Source organism: Pteronotus mesoamericanus, unplaced genomic scaffold (genome assembly GCF_021234165.1).
Source record: "Pteronotus mesoamericanus isolate MK-2021 breed Mesoamerican mustached bat unplaced genomic scaffold, CSHL_Meso_final contig_130, whole genome shotgun sequence".
Lineage (NCBI taxonomy): Eukaryota > Metazoa > Chordata > Mammalia > Chiroptera > Mormoopidae > Pteronotus > Pteronotus mesoamericanus.
This window is the reverse complement of record NW_026555060.1, coordinates 21,558,195-21,581,853: the sequence shown is the minus strand read 5'-3', so window position 1 is coordinate 21,581,853 and position 23,659 is coordinate 21,558,195. Positions and strand designations below refer to the sequence as shown.

General features: G+C 39.7%; 2 protein-coding genes across 3 annotated transcripts in view; both read right to left on the bottom strand.

Annotated features, from left to right (window-relative positions):
• Positions 1 to 4,205, bottom strand: part of RSU1 (Ras suppressor protein 1) — a 181,217-nt gene extending 177,012 nt beyond the window's left edge. Inside the window, exons 1-2 of one of the 2 annotated variants that reach the window (XM_054593145.1) lie at positions 4,058 to 4,205; positions 3,715 to 3,826 (exon numbers count right to left, since the gene is read on the bottom strand). In XM_054593145.1, coding sequence (XP_054449120.1) covers positions 3,715 to 3,823 — 109 coding nt within the window. In that variant the 5' untranslated portion in view covers positions 3,824 to 3,826; positions 4,058 to 4,205. The remainder of the gene's footprint in view (positions 1 to 3,714; positions 3,827 to 4,057) is intronic. The other variant, XM_054593136.1, reaches the window with a different exon arrangement.
• Positions 4,206 to 15,765: 11,560 nt separating this feature from the next.
• Positions 15,766 to 23,659, bottom strand: part of CUBN (cubilin) — a 250,291-nt gene continuing 242,397 nt past the window's right edge. Inside the window, exons 65-67 of the mRNA XM_054593125.1 lie at positions 21,546 to 21,711; positions 18,971 to 19,206; positions 15,766 to 15,873 (exon numbers count right to left, since the gene is read on the bottom strand). Coding sequence (XP_054449100.1) covers positions 15,766 to 15,873; positions 18,971 to 19,206; positions 21,546 to 21,711 — 510 coding nt within the window. The remainder of the gene's footprint in view (positions 15,874 to 18,970; positions 19,207 to 21,545; positions 21,712 to 23,659) is intronic.

The window sequence follows — 23,659 nt, the reverse complement described above, 5'->3', positions numbered from 1 at the left end:
GCCACTGGGTAGAACTGGTGACATGTGAGGCTTACCAGGCCCCATCTGAAAATTCCCATTAACAGTTAACATTTCATGTGAACACACTCAGTAGCAGGCATAGTGCTCAGCAGTTGACATACTGGGTTGGCCCAAAAGTCTGTTCAGTTTTCTCCATAAAATAAAGACACATTTTTCATTTTCCCCAATAACTGTACTGATCTGGTTATTTTGAGTATGTCAGCTATCCCCTGCTATTGGCTTCTAGTGGGGAGAGGCCAGGGGTGCTGTTAAATATCTTCCAATGCATAAGAGAGCCCCACAGCAACAAACTGTTTGGCCAAAATGTCAAAAGGACCACGAAACTTTGAAAACCACTTTTGACATGTTCGATCAGTCATAGCACCTTCTTATATGGCACAAATCTTTTGTGTTTCAGTTGCGTTTTTACCTTTCCTGAAATAATAAGGCATAATGCACCGAAAATGTTGCGTATTTCCTTCCATCTTCAGTATTAAAATGGCTGCACAAAAAATCACCAATTTTGATAAGTTTTTTTAAATGCATGCTGATATGACAGCTGGCACAACACAACGTAACAAAATTGTTTCAAATGAACTTAAAGACAACTAAGCTCTACTAGAGCCATCATAGGGAATAAACTAAAATTTTTTTGGCCAACTCAAATACAGCAGTGCACTTAGCAATCCTATCAAATGGATTATTACATCTCCATTGGACACTGAGGAAACTGAGGCTTAGAAAGGTTAAGTAGCCTCTCTAAAGTTTCACAGCAGTTATGTAGGAGATGGAGAATATGAAGCCATTCTATTCAACTCCAAGGCCCGACTCATAAGCACTAAACTCTTCTGCCTCTCACCCAGGATGTGACCATATCCAGAATCTAGCAGAAAACTCTAGAGCCTGTCTGATGCCTGTCTCTGGCCTAGGAAGTTTTCTCCATCAGAAAGCCTTTGGTACCTAAGATCCTGAAAACATTTTTTAAAGCAATCTACTGTCTCAGAGGAAGTGCTGTGCTTATTAAGACATGACTCTCCCAAGCAGAAAGACGGACATTTCATATAATGGGAATAAACACAAAACCTCTATTCTTATCTTCAGAACTTAATTCTTGCTTATCTTTTGAAGAACTGAAAAACATAAGGACAATGAAGGTAACGTATGAGACACAATGACCATTCTCTGTCTGTGCAAATGAACTATTCCCTGTGTTTAATCCCAACACTAATCCATAAAACCTCATGATGACAGGTAAAATGATATAAGTAAAGGAATATGAGGCTTCTTAAACTACAATATAACAATGCAAATATTTTAATATTCAAAATATTAAAATATAAATAGTAAGCATGTACACTCCTGATGTATGAATTCCAGTGGATGAAGGAGCTTCTGAAGGCATTCTGGAACTCTCTAGGCTCCAGGAGTCCAGCAGGCAGGGAGTTAGAGCCACTCCTTAGGTCTACACACATGACGGAGGCCATATTCACTTCCACTGAATTTCCCCATAAGCTACTTCTCTAAGAAAATGTAAGAATAACCTTATTTTTCACCACCTCATATTACACCGGAAATGTCTTTTTCAGGAAGCAAGTGACTATCTTTTCTTCTTCAATAAAAGCCAAAGCCTCAAAGAGATAATGCAACTGAACCGAAATAGCTATACCACTATTACAGAAAAAATCCTCTTCTAACCTGAGAAATATTAATATAACATTTTTCTGCTGAAAACTACCTCTTTCTTCAAGCCCATGAGAAAAACGGTGCCGAGGAGCAGAGAGCCTTAGGGCCAAGAGCACAGCAAAGCCAGGCCTTCTCCTGGACGCTTACCATCTCCCCTCTCTATTGCAGCAGGATCAGAGCAGAGCCAGGCAGGGACAGCTCAGGGACACATCCAGATCCACAAGTGCCAATTCCGTACCAGAGGCACCTGCTTGGTTGCTGCCACTAGGAAACCATCACCACTCAGAGAGGCCATCACATACCACAAGGCTGAGATACTAATTAGTATAAAACGTAAGCTTAATGGCAGGTATCTTCCTAAGGGTGACCAAATGCAAATCGTCTACAACTTTTCATCTCCTTTACGGAGGTGGGAGGGGCATCAATGGCACCGACCGCAATCCCTGTCCCAGGAACAAACCATGCGGTCGCAGTCAATCTGACTCTGCTCTCTCTACGCCTAACAAGCAACCCATCATCTTTGAGCATCTCCTGGACCCTTCCCCTTCTTCTCCAGCGGCACATCCAGGTCTGGATCTCATTAACTCATAGGCCTAATCTGTCCTTCTCTCCTTCATCCACCAAACACTTTGGAGTAGTACTGTGTTCCAGGCAACAATATAAAGAAGTTAAAAGTGAATATTGTACAGCTTTGCCCTTCTGGTCTCCCAGTGGAGAAGAGAGATAGCTACATTAAAAACACATCACAATCCTATGTAACAAGTGTCATGAAGCAAGAGATGTCTAACTTCATAGAAGAGAACGTTAACTATTATGTCAACCTGATACATACAGGGGCTTTATCTAGACTATGACATCTGAGCTGACGCTTGATAACAGGTAAACATATTTCAGGTGAGAAGAGTGGAGAGGGAGGAGGCAACACTTGTAAAGGCATACAATCCTGAAAGTGTGTGCTTTCGTTCAGGAACGGCAGTGAGATAGAATGGCTGGGACGCTAAATGCACCAAACGGATGGGAGCTAAGGTAGGTGTGGTCAGATTCAGGAAAGCCTTGAACGTTACGTCCAGGAAACTGGAATATTACTGATAATGGTAATGAACAACTAAAAGTGTTAAAGAGGGGAGGTCCTAACTGAAGCCACATTCAGCCTGAAGAGTGTTTTGTTTCCCCTTTATAAAATATTTTTTCAAATATTGAAATGAGTTGCCAACTTCTGAACACTAGTAAATTTCATCTAGGTACCTGGTTTCTTTAAGAATGAAGGGGGTGGGGAGAAACACTGCGCAAACATCTCCAGGTGGTAACAATTGTTTGGATCTGAGTAGCAGATGGGATACTATTAAGGAGTTCATGACTATCCTCACCTGCCCCCACAGGCCTTTGAGTTTGTAATCCCGGGTTTAAAGGACAGAAAAACACAGAGAGACCTGTGTTACAGAGAAAAGAGCACTGAAAGCAATACAGTGATTAAACCACGGGGGCTGTAAAAACAGACGCAAGGGGGAAAGTTAGGAACGCATCACAGTAGCACAAGTTGGAAATAACAAAAGCCTAAACTAAAGAGAACACAGACCTCAAAACCGATAGTGAGTCAAGAAACATTTAACATACTCCGTGCGCAAGAACACTTATCATATGACATTTGTGTGACATTTATTCAAGGGCTAAAGACTATATTAGAAGAAAAGAAAAATGATTCAAAAATGATTTTCAATGTAAAAATAAAGTGGCTATTAGGTAAACTGTGTGGACAAAATCCACCAGAATGCCACAAATCAGCATAAACAACTGCTAAGGTACAGCAACTGTCTGCGTGATTCTTGCCCTGGCTCCCATGATCATTTTCCAGTCAAAACAGAACAAGTTCTGATTGCAAACTTTCTGAGCTAAGGTCTTGACAAGTGACGTTTACAAGCACAGAGTGGAATATAAACCATTACAACCTCTCACACCATGACCGGCAGTTCCTTGGAAAACTTAGAAGCCCTTCCAGTTCCTCCAAGGAGAAGGCCCTGCCCGAGAACTCACACAGGCCATTGACATCCAGCATGTTGGATATGCCGCGGTCACTCATGTCCACTTCCGGCTGGTTCTTCTCCCGACTCTCTTCCACCAACTTTTTCAGAGACTTGGACATGATCTGTACCAAACGACAACAACACAGCACGTGGGTGAAAGCAGGAGAGTGCCAAAACAGAAATGAGGGGCCCCAGTCTAGCACTCTCGGTTTTCCCCTGGCCCTGGAAAACGAGCATCAACAGGCAGGGTCCGGGTGCATGGGGAAGGACTGGGCGGGGCAGGGGAGTGGAAAGGGTCAAGCTCCCCTACTGCCGCCCGGAGGCATCAAAGTCAAGTGCAATGCCACACACACACTCACTGCGGAGGGCAGCACCTAACAGGTTGGGCGTGGAAACGGCAGGCTTCCGCACGGTGCACTTCGACGGTGAAAGATGCACTTCGCCGGAGCTAAACTGGAAACCGAACTAGGTACACGCCCGGTCCCGGCGCTCCGCGCAAGCGCACTCGATGCCACGCTCAGTTCCACGCCCAGCCCGCGTTCTGGCCCGACCCTTCCCAAATTAGGAGTACAGTCTACAAGATTTGGCCCCAGGGCGAGGCTCCGCCTATTTGAGAATGCGTCCGTCTTTTTTTCCTTTTTTCTTTCTTTTCTTTTTTTTTTTTTTTTTTTGGCTTCGACACCCCGCCCCACCCTGGAGTAGTTCATCCGCCTTGAATCCGGCTTTGGGATTCCGATTGGACAGCAGTTGGCGCGTGCGCGTTAGTATTGGCGCAGACTCAGGTTGCAGGGAGAAGCGCAGAGTGGTGTGGGCGGAAGTGGGAGAGCTTCTGTAGAGGCTGTAGGAGGCTTGTAAGTGGGGTTGGGTACTGGGGAAACTAGAAGTAAACTTTTTCTCGGTGTTCTGCTTCCATAGCTGTGAATCCACTTATTAAAAGTTGTTACTGTGAGTCCTATATCCATGATCGTGCCTCTTGCTACATTATGAGCTCGTTAAAGAGAAGAGCTACGTGACGGTCTGTGTGTTCCCAACGCCCAGCCACGGACCTCTGTGTCACATGAAGAGGAAAATACCAAGATAAATAAATTACTTCTCTTTTCTAGTACTACACCAAAAATTGCTTCACGTTTTATTTTGCTTCTAGTGAATGATGATTTCATTACACAATTTTCATTTTTTTCTAGCGTTTCTGATTTTATCTTTTTGTAGCCGTTTTTATGATATCACTAAGATCTTGCAGCTTTACATTCCTCTCCATTTCTTGAAATCCAATGAATTATTCTTGAAAACTAGGATCCCACTAACTTACCGATTTTAGATTGATTCTTTCTGTCCTTCCAGCTGAGTGGTTATCTGATTTCACTTCGTTCCTGTGTTTTGACCGACATCCCTTTGTATTCATCTTGCGGGAGTACCCCTGTTTATTAAACTACTTTCCCTCAAGTATCCCTTTTTATGTGTGTTTATCTAGTTCTCTCCCATTCTTGCTGCTGTAATTCTTTCTCCGTCTGACGATTCTTGGTTGTTCTTTAATATTCAAGCAAAAAGGTCTGTGCGGATTTTTCTAGATAGCTGATGTGTTAGCTCTTATGTTCATGTATATTTGTTTCCCTCCTAGCTCAGCATTAACTTTCCTGGGACTGTTTGTTGAATTTCTTGGAAGGTGAGAACCCAGTGTTTGGCCTGGATGTAATCACAAGACTGCCTTTGCTGGTGGGGGAAAATGAGTTGTGAGCACCAGCTGGTACCTGTTCTATTTCTTCTGGTCTCACCTTCTCACAGCCCCACATCCAGATATCACCTGGAAAATTGATTCCCATTTCTGCTGCATTTATCTCTTGAAATTATTTTGCGCTGCAATTTCTTTTCCTTCTGTCTCATTAGCATGCTTCCATTCACATCCTGTTTTCCAGAAATTTTCACTCCCTTGTAATTCTCCTCTCATTCTCTTCAATTTACTGGTGTAATTCTTTATGAAATGTGTCCCTAAGTTCCAGATTTCTCTAATATGGAAACAGGTCCAGCTCCCTGGATATGCCACCCAAAGCTCCTAGATGGGCCGTGTGCATGGTTTAATGCTCTGCTGTCACTATCTTGAAATGATTAATAATTTAAAAATCATTTTCCATTTGCACTGAGCCTTGCAAATGATAAAGCCAGTCCTCCATGGAAAAGTCATTGTCAGAGTTTAAATCCCTTCTGCAGCATCACTACTGAGTGCTCTGCTTAAATATAGTCTATGCTTCAGTACTTCTCGCTAGGAGAAATGTATTACCTCCACCCCTGGGCCTACAGACCGGACCAGTCGCAGAGTATGGAAGGTGCCTAGTCCACAGGAGGCACACTAGCTCATGACAGCTGCTCAATTTACATAAGTTATTATATAAATCATTAATTTTAAAAATGCCTTTTTCTCTATGCTGTATTTATAATCAACTACATACTTAAGTGACATATGTAAAGTTGCCAAATTAAAATTTGAAAATCAAATTTTTCATCAAATAGCCAACAATTATTTTTCTTCCAACAATTTCCCCCATTAAATGATAGCCATGAGGTGACTTGTGTCTCAATAAGTTAAACATTTTTTTCTTCTATTAACATTATTTTGATGTTGTATAATCTCTAAGTTTTACAAAACTAAAATTTTAATTACATTAAAAATTTTCTAGGTCATGTAACAGTGTCAATTTTTTAAATAATTTCAATAGGCCTATGAAAACATTTTGACTATCATTTTTAATTAATTCACACCTAATCCTTCAGGTCTGATAGGAGGCTCTCTCTTGGGCAGTTGCTGGGATTAGAATTACAGCTTTGTTGCTCAAGTTTTTTATAACTCTCCCATACCTCATTTTTCTAATCTGTAAAATGGGGCGATGGTTCTTAGTATTCTATTTCAGTGAGTGTTATATGACAATGATGCGCAGCATAGAGCAAATGTATAGATATTAGTTCTCAATTTTCTTAATAAAATCAATGGTGTTAGTGTTCCCTTGGTGAATGATTGGCAGATGTTTATCAAAATCCTTCCATTAAGTGGAGCTGAACCTATATCCTGGGCTCCTTTTAGCCTCAAACTGTCATAAGCCCCATCTATCCCCTGGGCCATTCTTCACAAGGGTACCTGAAGTGCCAGGAGATGCCACTGAGCCCAGAGAGAGCCTGTGATGGCCTCTTGCTGCACTATCCCAGCAGTACCCTGAGGCCAGATAAGGGAGACTTTGACCAGTGATTGCTAGACTTAACCTTGAAGACCAAGAGGCATGAACTCTGTTCTTCATGCTTGTCCAGTTGTTTCAGGAGACAGGAAATCAGAGGGTGGAGAGATCAGATGGTAAGTGGAAACCTGCCTTACTCCCACCACACATATGCTCCCAGTTCTGGATTCTCAGACTATGGGCATATAGGGGTGGGTATTACCAGGAGAATTGAATCTAAATGGCCAGCAGTTAATGCAACAAGGTCCCAAAGCCCCCTTCTATGTTGGCATTAGTCCTTTGGTTGCTGGATCATGAAGAAGCTGGAGGAGAAGGAGTTGTTTGGGTTTGGCTAGTGTCACCTGCCCTGTACTTTCTCAAGCAGGGTGTCTGAAGTTCCCATTCTCACCTGTAGTGGGATGGGGTTAGAAGGTGACTGTGAGACTTCCTTAGTTCAGTGTAGGATCACTTGCGAACAGAAGATATTTCTTTTTCTTTAAATTTGTGCTTTTTTTGTTTCCTTCAGACCTACATGGAATATCATTTTCCATTAACTTCCAATTAAGACCTCCTTTTTCCCCACCCCTCAAACCCACATATTTTATATTATAGCCTGAAAGCAGCATTTTGGTGCATCTCAATATTTTGACAACCAAGATATCTATACCAGTGTGAACTAATTGATTGTTAGCTCTGTCCAGGGGTCTCTGATTGCCAGCAATGGAGCATCATGGTGATGCAATTTGGGAGCAGGAAAGTTATCACTTAGCCACTAGATCTGAGAAGCTGTCTTAATGTAAAATCTCACCAAATAAAAAAATTGAGGCTTTTGCCTCAGGACTAGCTCAGGAAATCAGGCAAGATGGAGCTGGGAAAAAGCTTTGAGGAGTAAGGAGATAGTTTACAAGTTGTGCGGCTGTTGTGTTCACCACTTTGTACTCAATGTGCCTAGTACATGTCACATAGTAAATGCTCAGTTAACACTGTGAAGCAGAACCATAAGAAATGAGATGGGTCTTATTAATGAAAGATGACATAAGCTTATAAATTAAAAACACCTTAACGGCTCCACTAAAAACCATTAGAACTAATAAATGAATTTAGTAAAGTAGCAGAATGCAAAATCAACATATGGAAATCAGTTATATTTCTATACACTAACAACAAACTATCTGAAAGAAGAATCAAGAAAGCAATTCCATTTACAATTCCATCAAAACAAACAAAAAAAAAAAACCTTAAGAATAAATTTACCTAAGTAGGTGACAGACCTGTTCATTGAAAACTATAAGATACTGATGCAGGACGTTAAAGAAGGTGCAAATAAATAGAAAGATACCCTCTGTTCTTGAACTGGAAGAATTAATATTGTGAAAAATGTCCATACTACCCAAAGCAATCTGCAGAGTCAGTGCAATCCCAACCAAAATCCCATAGGCATTTTTTCACTGAAATAGAAAAAACAATCCCAAAATCTGTATGGAACCACAAAAGACTCTACATAGCCAAAGAAATCCTGAGAAAGAACAAAGCTAGATTCTTCCAAAGATGGTGGCAGAGTAGGTGGAAGTTATACTCATTGCCTCCCAGAACCAAACCAAAATTATAACTAAATTATAGAACAATCAACCTGAATAAATCCACTGAAGACTAGCTGATGTCTTATAACCAAGAATTTACAGAAGAAGCCACATTGAGACTGGTAGGAAGGACGGAGACATGGAAAGGGCTAGCCCTGAACCTATGTGGGGAGGTTCAGAATCTGACCGAATGTCTCAGCTGCAAAGGCCCCCCTCCAAGGAGGGTTGTGTCTCAACCCCCCACCAGGTTATCCTGCTCAGAGCATCAGAGCCAGAAGGAGGAGCCCACGTAACATCTGAATACGAAAGTCAGCGTGGATTCTGTCCCCCAGGATGAGATAGGAGTCTGGCAGAAACACAGGTGCCCTCTTAAAGGGCCAAGGCTCAGAACCTCATCCTCAGCCACTCACCCTGGGCTCTGTTAGAGAGAAGGCAGCTCAGAGAAGACTGGAGTTACTCAGAGAGGGATTGGGGTGTATGCTTCCAAGGAGAGGGTTGGAGGAACAACCATCAAGGTCACTGTGTTAAGGCCTCTCCCACACCTCCTACAGACATTATCTTTCCTGGGTTGAGCACAATCTGCTAGGGCACAATCCTAGGGGAGTGCACTAACCCTAACTTCCCAACTCCCTATGGCTCCACCGGGCTGAGCTTGAGCTCCATGGCGGAGTCTGTTTGCTGTGGCCAGCCTGAGCCCATGATGCAGACTTTCCTTGGAGAGCTCATGAGGAGGACCAGGCAGTCTTCGTGAGTGTCTGAGATAGGCACAGGGAGAGACTAAATTGTGTGTCTCTGGGGTGGGGGCCCAAAGGTTCAGGCCCCCTCACACCCCCCTTGCAGGTCTGACCTGATCATCCCCACACAGGAGTTCCACTAATCCTATCCTCCCACTCTTCGTGGCCCCACCCTGCTGAGCTCATGGCCTGAAGAGGAGTCTGCTGGCTGTGGCCAGTCTGAGCCTGTGATGCAGACTTCCTGGGAGAGCCCTTGAGGAGGTTTGGGCAGACTCAGGATGTTGGAGATGAACACAGGGAGAAACTGAACTGTGAGACTCTTCAGCAAGGGCTGATTTTTCCTCCACACACCTTATCAAAGTAGCCCCCACATGAAAGACCTACAGAGCACACCCTGCCAATTCTTGGTGGCCCCTTCCTATAAATTTACACCCTGCAGAGGAGACTGCTGGCTGTAGCCAACCTAGGCCCACTGTTCAGACTTTCTTGAAAGGCTCTCAAGGGGCTCCAGGCAGACTCCAGGGGTGGCAGAGTAGCGAGTAAGTAGAGGCAAATATCAGAGTGTCATGGGCCTTTTGTTGACATGCCTCTAGACTTGGTGGAAGCTGTTTTTGGTCCACAGTCTGGCCCTTCCCTTATGTACCCCGGACCAGCAGAGGAAGCCACAAACTGTGAATCATTTTTTAGCTCCAAGTGGGTAGCCCAGCGCTGGTCACAGGTAGTGCCTAATATTGACCTATGCAAGAGTCCATCCCATGAAGCCCCAGAATTAACATGTCCCATGGCAGGCTTAAGATTATATCAAAGCATGACCCAATTAGCTCCACTTGGAAGCAGCACTTCCAAGGAGAGAACAGATCCTGCCTGGATGAAGTTTGCTTGTGTGGCCAGCTCCTGCTCAGCAGCTCATACACTGTGGTTGGGTCAATGCTCATAGTCAGCCAGCCTGAGGACTGGCCTCAGCCAAAACAGGCCAACAGCAATCCAGACTCGAGTACAAACAAGAAGGCTCACATAACCCATACAAGGGACATTCCTGAAGCATCTAGTTCAGGTGATCAGGGAGACTGTGCCACTGACCCCCTCGAGACACCTACTGCATGAGGCCACAATATCAAGATTGTGAGACATAGCAGATCTAATACACAGAAACAAATACAAAAAAGCAACCAAAAAGGGGAGACAAAGAGCATGAACCAAAGGAAAGAAGAGGATAAATACCCAGAAAAAGAAGTAAATAAAATGGAGGCAAGCAATCTATCAGATATAAAGTACAAAACAATAGTTATAAGGATGCTCAATGAACTTAGGGGAAAAATAGATGAACTCAGTGAGAACTTAAACAGAGATAATAAGCATGAAAAAGACATGGAAACCACAAAAAAAAGAAAGTCAGAAATGAAGAATAGACTATCTGAAATGAAGAATACACTAGAAGAAATAAATATCAGGTTAGATGAAGCAGAGGATCAAATTAGCAATATAAAAGATAAGTTAGTAGAAAACAACCAATCAGAACAGCAAAAAGAAAAAATGAATTTTTAGAAAATAAAATAGGTTAAGGAACCTCTAGGACAACATCAGGTATAACAACATTTACATCACAGGGGCACCAGAAAGGGAAGAGAGAGAGAACAACAGATTGAAAACCTATCCAAAGAAATAGACTAAAAACTTCCCTAATTTGGTAAAGGAAATAGACATATGAGCTCAGGAAACACAGGGAGTTCCAAACAAGATGAACCCAAATAGGCCCATACCAAAATACATCATAATTAAAATAATAAAGATTAAAGACAAAGAAATAATCTTAAAAGGAGCCAAAGAAAGCAATTAGTTTTGTACAGAAAATCTGAACAGAGTGATTAAAAGTAACAAAAAATTCCCAATAAACAAAAGTCCTGGATCAAATGGCTTAATAGGTGAATTCTACCAAATATTAAAAAAAGAGCTAATACCTCTCCTTCTCAAAGTATTCCTAAAAATTCAAGGGGAGGGAAGATTCCCAAGCTTATTTTAAGAGACAGCATTATTCTAAATCTAAAACCAGATAAAGATACTACAAAGAAAGAAAATTATAGGCCAATATCCCAGATAAAAATAGATGCAAAAATTCTCAATAAAATATTAGCAAACCAAATTCAGCAAGACAGTAAAAACATAGTACCCCAATAGCAAGTGGGATAGTGTACCAGCCTTGCATCTGGGGATGCCCAGGTGCAAGGTTGGTACACTATCTGCAAATCAATTACTATGATACACCACATAAACAAATGAAGCATAAAAATCATATGATCATATCAATAGATGCAGAAAAAGTATTTGATGAAATCCAGCACTGATTTATAATAAAAACTTGCAGCAATGTGGGAATAGCGGGAACATACTGGCCATATATTACAAACCTACAGTTAACATCATACTCAACAGGGAAAAACTAGAAGTCTTTTCTTCAAGGTAAGGAACAGACAGGGATGTCCACTTTACCATTCTTATTCAACATAGTACTGGAAGTCCTAGCCACAGCGATCAGACAAGAAGAAGAAATAAAAGACACCCAAATTGGAAAGGAAGGAGTAAAACTAATTATATAGAGAACCATAAAGATTCCACACACACACACATAAAAGCCTAGGACTAATAAATGAATTCAGTAAAGTTCAGTAAAGTAGCAGGATACAAAATAAATGTTCAGAAATCAGTTCCATTGTTATACACCAATAATGAACTATCAGAAAGGGAAACTAAGAAAACAATAACATTTATAATTGCTGCAAAAAAAAAAACCCTAGGTATAAATTTAACCAAGGAGGTAAAAGTTCTGTACCTGGAAAATTGTAAGACACTGAAGAAAAAAATTGACGAAGATACTAATAAGTGGAAGCATATACCATGCTCATGGATAGGAAGAGTTTACATCATTAAAATATCTATACTGCCCAGAGCAATCTAGAGATTTGATGCAATTCTTATCAAAATACCAATGATTTATTTCACAGAAGTAGGAGAAATAACCCAGAATTTTGTATTAAACACAAAAGACCCTGAATAGCCACAGCAATCTTGAGAAAAAGAATAAAGTTGGAGGAATCATGCTATCTGATATCAAACTATACTACAAGGCCATAATAATCAAAACAGCCTGGTACTTGCATGAAACCAGGGATACAGATCAATGAAACAAAATAGATATATCAAAAATAAACCCACATCTATATGGTCAATTAATGCAGGGTGGGGCAAAAGTAGGTTTATAATTGTTTGTATGGAAAATAATGCAATAATAAATAATAATACAAGAATAAACTCTGTGTTTCATGTACTCACAACTGTATACCTACTTTTGTCCCATCCTGTATTTGACAAAGAACGCAAGAAAATACAACTGGGTAAGGAAATTCTATTCATAAACAGCATAGGGAAAATTGTATAGATACAATCATAAAAATGAAACTAAACCACCTCTTTATACCATACACAGGAATAAACTCAAAATGAATGGAAGACTTAAATGTAAGACTCAAAACCATAAAAATCCTAGAAGAATATAGGCAGTAAAATCTCAGGCATTTCTCATAGCAATATTTTTCCTGATATATCTCCTCAGGCAAGGGAAACAAAAAAAAATAAATGGGACTACATCAAATTAAAAAGTTTCTGCCAATAAAAGGAAACTATCAACAAAATGAAAAGCAAACCACTGAATGGGAGGACATATTTGCCAATAATATAGTCAATAAGAGGTTAATATCCAAAATTTATATTACTCAAAGCCAAAAAATCCCAAACAATCCAATTAAAAAATGTTCAGAAGACCTGTATAGACATTTCTCCAAATGGCCAATAAACATATAAAAAGATGCTCAATATCATTGATCAGAGAAATACCAATTAAAACCCCAAGAATATATCAGCTCACACCTTCAGAATGTCATCATCATTAAATCAACAACTAGCAAGTGTTGGAGAAAATGTGAAACAAGGAAACCATCGTGCACTGTTGGCGAAAATGCAGATTGCTACAGCCACTATGGAGAAGAGAAAAAAAAGGTAAAAACGGAACTGCCTTATGACCCAGTGATTCAACTTCTGGGTGTATATTTGAAGAAACCCAAAACACTAATTTGAAAGAATATATGCACCCCTATGTTCATTGCAGGATTATTTACAATAGCCAATATATGGAAGCAACTCTGGTGCCCATCCACAGATGAGTGGATAAAAAAAGGCAGCGGTACGTATGTACGATGGAATATTGCTCAGCCATAAAAACGAATGAAATCTTACCAATATGACAGTATAGGTGAACCTAGAAGGTATTATGCTAAGTGAAATACGTCAGAGAACATCAAATACCGTATAATTTCACTAATATGTAGAATCTAAAGAATAAAATAAACAAACAAAATTGAAACAGAATCATTGATTCAGAGAGCAGACTGATGGTGTCTAGAGGGGAACTGGGTGAAAAAGGTGAAGGGATTGAGAAGTACAAATTGGTAGTTACTGCATAGTCACTGAGATATGAAGTACAACAGAGGAAACATAGTCAATTGTGTTGTGATAATTATGTACGGTGCCAGGTGGGTACTGGAAGTATCAGTGGGAACACTTGGTAAAGTATATGATTGTCTATCCACTATGCCATGTATCTGAAACTAACACAAAATAATATTGACTACAAATTGTTATTGAAAATAAAAGAAGAACAAAGCTAGAGACATTACGCTTACTAATTTCAAGTTATACTACAATGTTATACTAATCAAACAGTATGATACTGGCATTAAAAAGAGGTATATAGATCAGTGAAACAGAATAGGAGCCCAGATATAGCCCCCCACATTATGGTCCAGTAAATTTTGATAAGGGTATCAAGAACATACAATGGGGAAAGGACAATTTCTTCAATAAATAGTGGTGGGAAAACTGGACAACCACATGGGAAGAAAAGAAACTGAACCCCTATCTTATTCCACTCACAAAAAGTAGCTCAAAATGGGTCAAAGATTTAAATGTAAGACCTGAGACCATAAAATTCCTAGGAGAAAACATAGAGAAAAAAATCTGTATCGGTCTTGGCAATGAATTCTTGGATAAGTTACCAAAAGCACAGAGAACAAAAACTAAAATAAACAAGTGGGACTACATTAAACTAAAGAGCTTCTTCACTGCAAAGGAAACAACCAATAAATGGAAAAGATGACCTACGGAACAGAGGAAAAATTCTTTTTTAAGTTTTCAATTTTGAAATTGCATAATAATATTAACAATACTTTCTTCAACTTAATATACACCTCCTAAATATTCTAATATACCTCCCAGGAGAGCATGTCTCTCTGACTGAAGATGATTCTTGTAGAAACCATTCTCTAATGATGTAATCTAAAATCAAATTATCTTTTATTGTCTGACAGCTGCATAGTTAATCTTGCTTTCACATAAAACTCCTTTGTCATTTCATAAGTTATTGTTAAATTTTCTCCTTTTTCTGTATCTTTGTGATTCACTTTTAGATAAAAGAGCTAGATCTTCTATCAATCCCTATCAGATTTCATCTTGATAGTTTTAGTGCTTTGTTTCTTTGGGTTTGATGGTGCTCTTCACTGCATTCTCTTATTCCTTCCAACAGCATATCATCCATAAAGCTGATATATCTATCCATAATACAGAGTCAAAGGAAGAAGGAATTTTTAAGGGAAAAAATATCTTACTTATGGAGCTCTGTAGCCTGTGCAGAAATAATTTCTGTGGCATTTGAGTGTAAGGGTACAATAAAGTAAAACATTCCCACAGCTTCTTTCATTCCCTTGGTCCCATGTTCTTAATAAGACTTAACTTTGCATATTTAACATAAAGTTTCTTGCTTTGTTAAGAGAGCAGAAAAGTTCAAAAGTGTTGTTTAGCTATTTAAAACTTCACATATTGTATTGTTAAACTAGGAACAGTTAGTGCTGGTACTTAGGGAAACTGAAGCAGAGAGAAGTTAAGTAAACACTTAACCAGTAGAATTAAGTCCGATTGCAGCCAATTGTCTCCCAAGTTCTTTCCCTGAAGGATTCATATACTTTGTAACAAACAATTCAACTTGAAAATTTATATAGACTTTATAGTGGAAGACTAAATTTTAATGTTATAAATTAATACAGCATATTCATGTACAAGTCAATAATATTTATCACACCTAACTTGACACTCACAGTGTAAATCATACCTCTATTTTATCATTTACATTTGAAAATTAACAGCGCATATGTCATAATTATTTCCAACCATTTAGGGAATTTTAGGAAATTTCAGCTCAAATATTAGAATTAAGGATGACGAGCACAGCCAAGGCTAAGGAAGCTACATTCTACTTTCCAAAAAAAAATATATATATATATAGATACTGATTCTACAAACACTTTGGTGGAAAACATAAACGTTAAAATCATTGCCAGTGGTAGGGGGCCCACATCAGGAGGGCGGAGCCCTGCCTGGGATCATGATGTCCGATGGGGCCGGCAGCAGAGCCCCAGTGCTGACTGAACACCACGTTGCGCGTTTAGCTGTCCCAAGTTAACTGGATGGCTGATGGGTGCACTGCATACTCTGCATGCAATTCTACGAAGACCCGATGTGAGGAGGCCACGAAGGGAGCTATGTTCGTGTCCTAAAATTGAAAAAAAAAGTAACAAGTTATATTTTTCACAAATTTGAATATTTAAAAAAATGTTAGCATAGTGCAAAAGTACTACATAAAGCAGTAACAATTTACAGTAAACTCATATGTGTCTAGAAGTAATCTTGCTAGAAATTAATGTACATACTTTATAAATGAATATTGGAGTTAGGAGTTGAATGGAAATGGGTTATTATGGATACAGAATTTCCATTACTGGGGTTAAAGAATAATGAAAGTGTTTTAAATTTGATTGTAGCGATGATAGCTACACAACTTTCAATCTACTAAAAACTACTGAATTATACACTTTACGTATGTATAGTCAGGAATTATATCAGTAAAATTGTCATTAAAAATGGAATTTCTAATTCAAGTTCTTACTAAACTTTTAATTTTTCTGATATATACATACTGTGTTTGCCATGTATAATGTACACCCACATTTTTGTATGCATTATACATGGGATTATTATACCCATTATTATACCCATGGTATGTAATTGTTACACCCATGCATAATGCGCATCCTTATTTTCCCCTCAAAAGTTTGGGCAAAAAAGGGGCACATATACATGGCAAAATACAGTACTTATTTTTGCAACTAAAACAATCATATAAGTAAAATATATTACTCTCTCCCCTTAATAGCTACAGTTTTCTTTGAGGATTTATTTTCATACCCTTTCTGTGGAACAATGTGTGTTTGGGGGTGGGGCTAGTAATTGGGTCTCAGCTTTCTCTCATTTCCTAATCATTCACTGAACAACTATTTATCAAGAGACTTCCATGTTGCCGGCATTATTTTTACCACTGTGGACGTATGAAATGAACCGAACAGAAGGCCTTGCTCTCATGAAACTCCATTCTAATGGGAGGAGGTGAACTAGGCACCCAGAGAGTCAGTAACTACCCAGCAGGTCTAGGCTGTCCTGGCGTTTGCACTCAGGGCCTGCTCCTCTGCTCTGCAGGGCCTCGCTGCGTCAGTTCTCTCCAAGAGCCATCAAAAGACGGGTGTTTCCCAGGCAGTAAGTTATTCAAGTGACTGCAGCACAGATAATTTTTTTCCGAAGAGCTGTATCAAGGTATATACAATACCGTGCATTCTCATGGGTGTGTAATCTTTTCTTTCCATTTTAATCTGCTCCCAAATTTCCACTTATTATTTTACATTGCCAAACAAATGTGAACAGTTAACCAAAGTTTTAATCCCTCCTTTGATTCTCCTAATTTCTCCTGTTATTCTTTCATGTTTAGATTTTAAAAGTGAGAGTGATACAGGATTTCCCCATGAACAATGACAGTTTTTTCATACAAGCAACATCTTCAAATCATCATATGATTAACAATCTAAGGAGTGACTTCTACCATCACTTTGAAAGTAAACTGATTTTATTGGACTTGAAATGCTAAAGAAATCAGTTGTATCCTTAATTTTAAAAAATAACTCTTAAAATGATGTCTACATTTATCAAAGAAAATGAAAACTTGTAAAATATTGTAAACACCACAGTTTCAAAATATTGACATCTCTCGTTACAGACTTGGATTTAATGTGATATTAGTTTAAATGGCGGTCAAGCCCTCCTCTCAGTGCCTCAATTTTCTTTTATCTGCAAAATCCAGATTATCATTGTTTTTTCCACATCACAGAATTGTCACTGTGGGGAGCAAATGGGTTGTATGTTTGAAAGTCACTGAAAACAACAAAACGAAACAAAAAAAGCCATGTGGATATAAATTAATGGTGGTGTTAAAATGGCCTCTTTTCTTCTCTTTTGAAAACTGTTTATAAATTCCAATACCTGAGACCTTGCCAGCCTCTAAATCTGAAATGTGAAACACTGACTGGCTTCTCTCTTCTGGAATCCACCGTGAACAACAAACAGCAACTCAGCATCTACGGGCGAGGTGACTGAAATTGCCTCCCAAGGTACCTAACTCTGTATGTAAGGATACCGCTACCAGAGAGTTTTTCAAAGTGTTGTCTATAAACCAAAGAGGTCTCATCACATAAATTAGGTTTTACCCACATGCAATGGTATACTATCCAATAATTAAATATGACACACCCATGATTTTATTGGTATGGTTAGATGTTCATGATATTTGGGTAAATGAAAAAAACATACCACCAAACAGTATAAAATATGTGTGCATATGCAAACATACCCAAGAAAAATGTTTTTGAAAAATACATGGCAGAATTTCCAGGGCTTTGGAAAAATATATTTATGTTCTGATAATTCTGAAAGTAACATTTATCAATTTTGTAAATAGTGTTACATTAAAAAAACAAACTGGATTTCCAGATGATGTAATTCTCTGTCAGGTTTGATTAGCAAGCCTAAGTGGCTAAAGAATAGGACAATGAGAAGTAGTAGATGCCCCCTCATCAGCAGCCACACTTTCCTTACTTGAAATCTCTGTATCTACCTCCAGAAAAATGAGAGGGCCAGCAGGGGACATGCAAGCAATGTTGAGTCAATATCAGAAATCTAACCTGATGTTTAAGGAACATCTAGTCCATCGGAATTTTACAAAAACAAACTACTGGTCACCAGACCAATCTTTAATGTCTGCGTATTTCTTCAAGGAATCCCCACAATTTTCAAGAAGAAATAGATGAAATGGATCAAGGTGTCCAAATTTTCTAAAGTTCTAATCATGGAGAAACAAACATGGATATTCAACCTTGAGTGGTGCATTGAAACAGAGCTTTTAAAAACAATGTACCACAGCTCTTCTCCCAGAAATTCTCACTTGGTATGTGTGAGTACTAGAAGTCTGCAAAGCAATAGCTGTAACTGTAACTGAATAGGTGATTCCTATGTAAAAACTGTAAATAACTGCATAGGTAATTCCAACGCACAGTTGAGTTTGGTAACCACATTACTATTAATTTAATGCAATGTCCACTAGGTGGCACTCGTGCTCTCCAAAATAGAAAAGTCAGGAAACTGTACAGAATATGTGAAAGTATATTGCGCTTTGTACTTCGCATGTGTCTGCCTTTAAAAGCATATACTAAGTTACTTTCATTATTTTAACATAAGTAGTGGGAATTTGAAAATCTTGCTTTACTCACTGTGCCACAATACGGTCCAGAGAATGGAGAATGAACATCTGGTCCATCATAGAGAATAAGGTAGTTGTGGACACAGTCTCCAGGATCATCAATGCTGATGAAGTGAAAGCTGACGGTGACATGTCTTCCAGCAGGAGCAATGATGGCCCATTCGCAGTGAGTGTTGTTTGGGTAAGTGCCTGGATAGCCAGGACTGGTGAAGGAGCCGCTGTCTCCATACAGAGTGCCACCACAACCTGCAAGAAATAATTGCAGAAGTTTGATATACAAAGTAGCTGGAGTCCTTTAGTGCACTTCTAAGGCAATAAGATGGGGCTGTTGTTTCCTTAAGATGCTGAGGCCTCTGCAAGGATAGTGGAGGCGGAAACCCTTTTCCCGTTTCTCCTGGGGGCCAACCCCCGCCCCCTTACCACCTGGCCTCCCCTCATTCCTCCGCCACCCTTTTCTCCACCATCTATTCCTTCCCCTCTCTAACATGACTTAGGGACAGCCTCCTCCAGGTCTGCTCTTTGAAAGTGGTGGGTTGTGAACGCCATGGGAAAACCAAGACCTAGATTAAATAACTGAAGGAGAGAGTAGAGGAGAGTAAGTAAAGTTGCTGTGCCCTTTCGATGGTGTAGAGCTCTCCATGAGCAGCGAGTTCTTGATAATGATGTGGGTGAAGTAAATTAAAAGTGAAATTCCAGGCCTGAACAAAAGTGAATGTGTTATTGTAGGTTGGGGCAGTAATTATTGTAAAAGGGACTTGACCAGGCTTATAACTGACAGTTTCGAGATTGACATACTTAAAGCCAAAACACTGTAAGCATTGGTGTTATTTATTTGTTAATTTGTATATGAAAACTATTATTATTTAGCCCACATAGCCCTGAAGATCCCGATACAGTACTGCACAGGAAGAAAGCCCATGGCCTGACAAGAAAAAACTCGGCTGAGTTCTGACCGCTGGAGTGTGGTCCTCCCTCTGCTGCGATCTAGAGGTACATTTTGGGCAGCACATTAATTTGGTGTCTTATTTCCTCTTCTGTGAAATTAGAGCATTGAAGATCATCTTTAAGTATCTTTAGGTGCCAAGATTTCATTATCTATGATTGTCTGGAGAGAACTCTTTTCTTGTTCCTCTGTTTGTTTGTTTACCTATTTATTTTTTTCTCCACAGAAAGCAAGATGATAATTTACTCCCAAAGATGGCAGACCTAAGAAATTCATCCTGAACATGTACTTTGGTGTACTCCAGCTGGGACAGGTCTCCCCTTGAACGTGTCCTCCTATTGGCTGCTGCACTGAAGTCTTGTTGTCTCATGACAGCTTCTAAACATTTGACAGATTGCTACGTCATGAGCAGGCAGGAGCCACCATCAGATCCACAGGTTGCAAGGAGAGAGTGCATGTTTCTCAGAAGAACAGCACCTTCAATCTCAGAAGAGTACATACATATTTTATGCCATCAGCACAGTTTAGAATAAGGAGGCGCATGATTCACCAAAGTATAAAAACAGTAACAAGAAAAAAATAGTGCTTTGTTGAATAAAGAATTCAACTGTGGTGTAAACGTTGAAGGCAGCTGATGGTCAAAACAGGGGAGTCAAGGAAGATGGTCTGGGTTTGGAGGTGATTTTGCATCTAGCCCTCGATGGCTGAGCACTGGACAGCGGGCCTTCCTCCTCAAGGCCAGTGGTACTTGAGAGACCAGATGGTTTCATTCTGCAGCTATGGTCCAAAGAGAGGACTGAGTTGGGCCAGACCTGCAGTCAGGCAAAAGAGATAGCAGCAAACTGAACAGGTCACCAACACGGTGATGGTAACTCCCCGGTGGGGACCTTTAGGGATGAAGCAGGGCACTAGGAGGCCGAGGATGCACCGCCATCAGAGGCACCGGGAGGCCGCTGAGGGCCAAGGCCCCGGCTGGGGCTGCCAGCCCCTCCCCACCGCTGCGTGCTGGTCCCATCTGGTCCTCAGTCTACGTACAATGAGTCGTGTGTATCATTCTTATCTTGAAAGTATTTAGGTATTTTGAGGACATTTCACAAAGTATTCTTCCTCTCTTGAGTTAAAGTTACTGACTTGACTTAAATTTCCTTCAGTTATTTCATAAACAACCAATCGAAAATGCATAAAGGTACTTATTGCCCTGGAAAAAAGCAATTAACCTCCAGGACTGCCAAGAAACAGCTGCAACCGCAAGGAGCGCTGCTGCTCATATCTGCACAAGCGTGTTTATTAATGTCCCCTTTTGGAAAACTTCTTTTTTAATACTCAGAGAACTACCTTGATGATCAAACCAAATGTTAAAAAATGACAAAATCAGAATTTATAAAGGAATTTAAAAAATCTTTATATTTTATCTTTTCTTTCTATGTAAATATATATATTCTTTATAGTAATATACAGACATGAGTAAAAATAGAATTGAAAAGAAATTGTGTTTCATTGTTAAAAATCTCTATTTTTACCAGAAAATAATCAAGTATACAGATGCTAAAAAGATAAGGTCATTTTATGATGTTTTCCTATCAGAAATGTTGTGTTTTTTCTCACCTACATTACTTTACCGTACAAAGTATAAATGTCTTACCAGAGGGTGATGAGGTCCAGACAATGTCATATCCATGATTGGAAGTTGCACCATCACTCTTAAATCGCAGGTAAAGTTCATTGTTTTGAGAGAAGATAGGATTCGGCAACAGAGTCCCACAATATGTGCCAAGTAGTGGCGAACTGCTATCACTTCCATTTCTTACCTTTAAAAATGAGCCATGAATTATTATTCTTAAGCATATTATACTTTATTCTTCAATTTATCATTGTTATACATTAGCATATGAGGGGGAACCCCAAAAACTGGAATTTTTTATTAAAAATTATGTATTTATTGTTACATGTTTAAACTTCAATCACCTTCAAAGTACCCTCCATTCGATGCAAAACACCTATTGAGGCATTTTTCCCGCTGCTCAAAATAGTTTTTGTACTCTTTGATTTTGATGCCTTTTAGTGCTTCTGCCATTTTTTGTTTCATCTCTTCCACACACTGGCAAAATGTTTCCCTTTGAAGACTTTTTTTCAACCAGGGGGAAAAAAATGGTCACTTGGGATGAGATCAAGTGAATAGGGCAGGTAGGGTACAAGGGCTATGGCATTTTTGGTGAAGACCTGCTGAACACTCAGTGCATTATGGGCAGGTACACTTGTAAATCACTGCCATTAAATGGGCAAACACGTTGAAAGAGTCTTCAAAAAATTCACTGAACTGAAGAGAGCCTCTCACAAAAACTCCAGCTGGTTGTGATACACTGATACAGATGGGTTCCTAGGAAACTCACCGAGCAGGGAAAGCCCATACCACAAGGGGCTTGCCCTCCAGAAGATAATTCTGAGTTTCTTTGGGTGCCCCGTTGTATAAAATAACATTCAACTGAAAGGAATTTTTGTATGGAAAGAGGAGACAACTCAATAAATTTACAAAATTTCTGATTATTAAGATATGCAGGGTAAAGCAAAAGTAGGTTACAGTTCTGAGTATGCAAAACAGTTTATTCTTGTATCGTTATTTATTAATTACTGTATTATTTGCCATAAGAACAATTGTAAACCTACTTTTGCCCCTCCTTGTATTTTAAAAACACGTTCTGTAACTGCATAGATTTTTTTTAATTGACTGCATGCAGTAGACACATATAAAAACAGGAAATAAGTCAGCGTGTGCATAACCACATACATACTGTGAACACAGCCACATTCTGTCCTCACACCTGGCTCCTGCTGTGTGTTCTCAACCAGCCCACCTCCAAGGAAGATGCCAGGCATGCAGGGGTGAACTGCCTCGACATGTTGAATGATGGTTTTATTGATAATTGTACTCAAAATCTTGGGAGTTCCTCTATTCCCTTTATAATTTCCTAATTTAACATTTGGTCAACTGCTGATTGTCTTATGTCACAAAGTTTCTTCAGAGGCACAGTGGCTAATCCTGCTGGGCTATGTTGATCTGCAGAGGTTCCCTTTAGGGCTATGTAGTAGCCCATGGGAGAGAATAATGCCTTTCTGGTGCTTTTTGGAGTGTTCTGCTAAGAGTTTAAGCAAAGTGCCTTGCCATGGATAGAGTAGCCAGTTATCCACCAGGAGACAGAGGTGGGTGCCATATCCAAGGATGCTGGGAAGCCAGACCTGCCACCACTATACTCTTGGCTTTGGGTCTTGTTCCTGTTGATTACCTTTTAGAAAGTTGATGCTCCAAGAGGAAGAGTGGAATATTAATTCCCACTGAGCATGTTAATGACTTGTTCTAGTCATTTTTCTCTTAATAGGAACCATGGAAGTGGTTATGAATATTCATTAAAAAAGGACATAGATGAAGATTATACAGGAGAATTTTCCAAGAAAGTAAAACTCCTAAAAGATGTAAAGGAGTGAACAAACTTTTTGGAAAGCTTACCAAAATCTCTTGTGTACATGAAGCAAAGAGAACTTCAGTAAGGTTAAGGTTCAAATTCAATTCATGGAGGAATTCAGCACTCCCTGTGTATACAAGTTTATTTCCTAAGAATAAATTCATTTTCCACAGAGTTAGCAAGGGACATCCAGGTGTGCCCTGGGGTTTTTAGGGAAAAATAGAGGTGCCAAGCTCCACACACAGCCTGCATCAGCCGTGGGCTCATTCAGAACACCTTCCCATGAACAACATAGCAG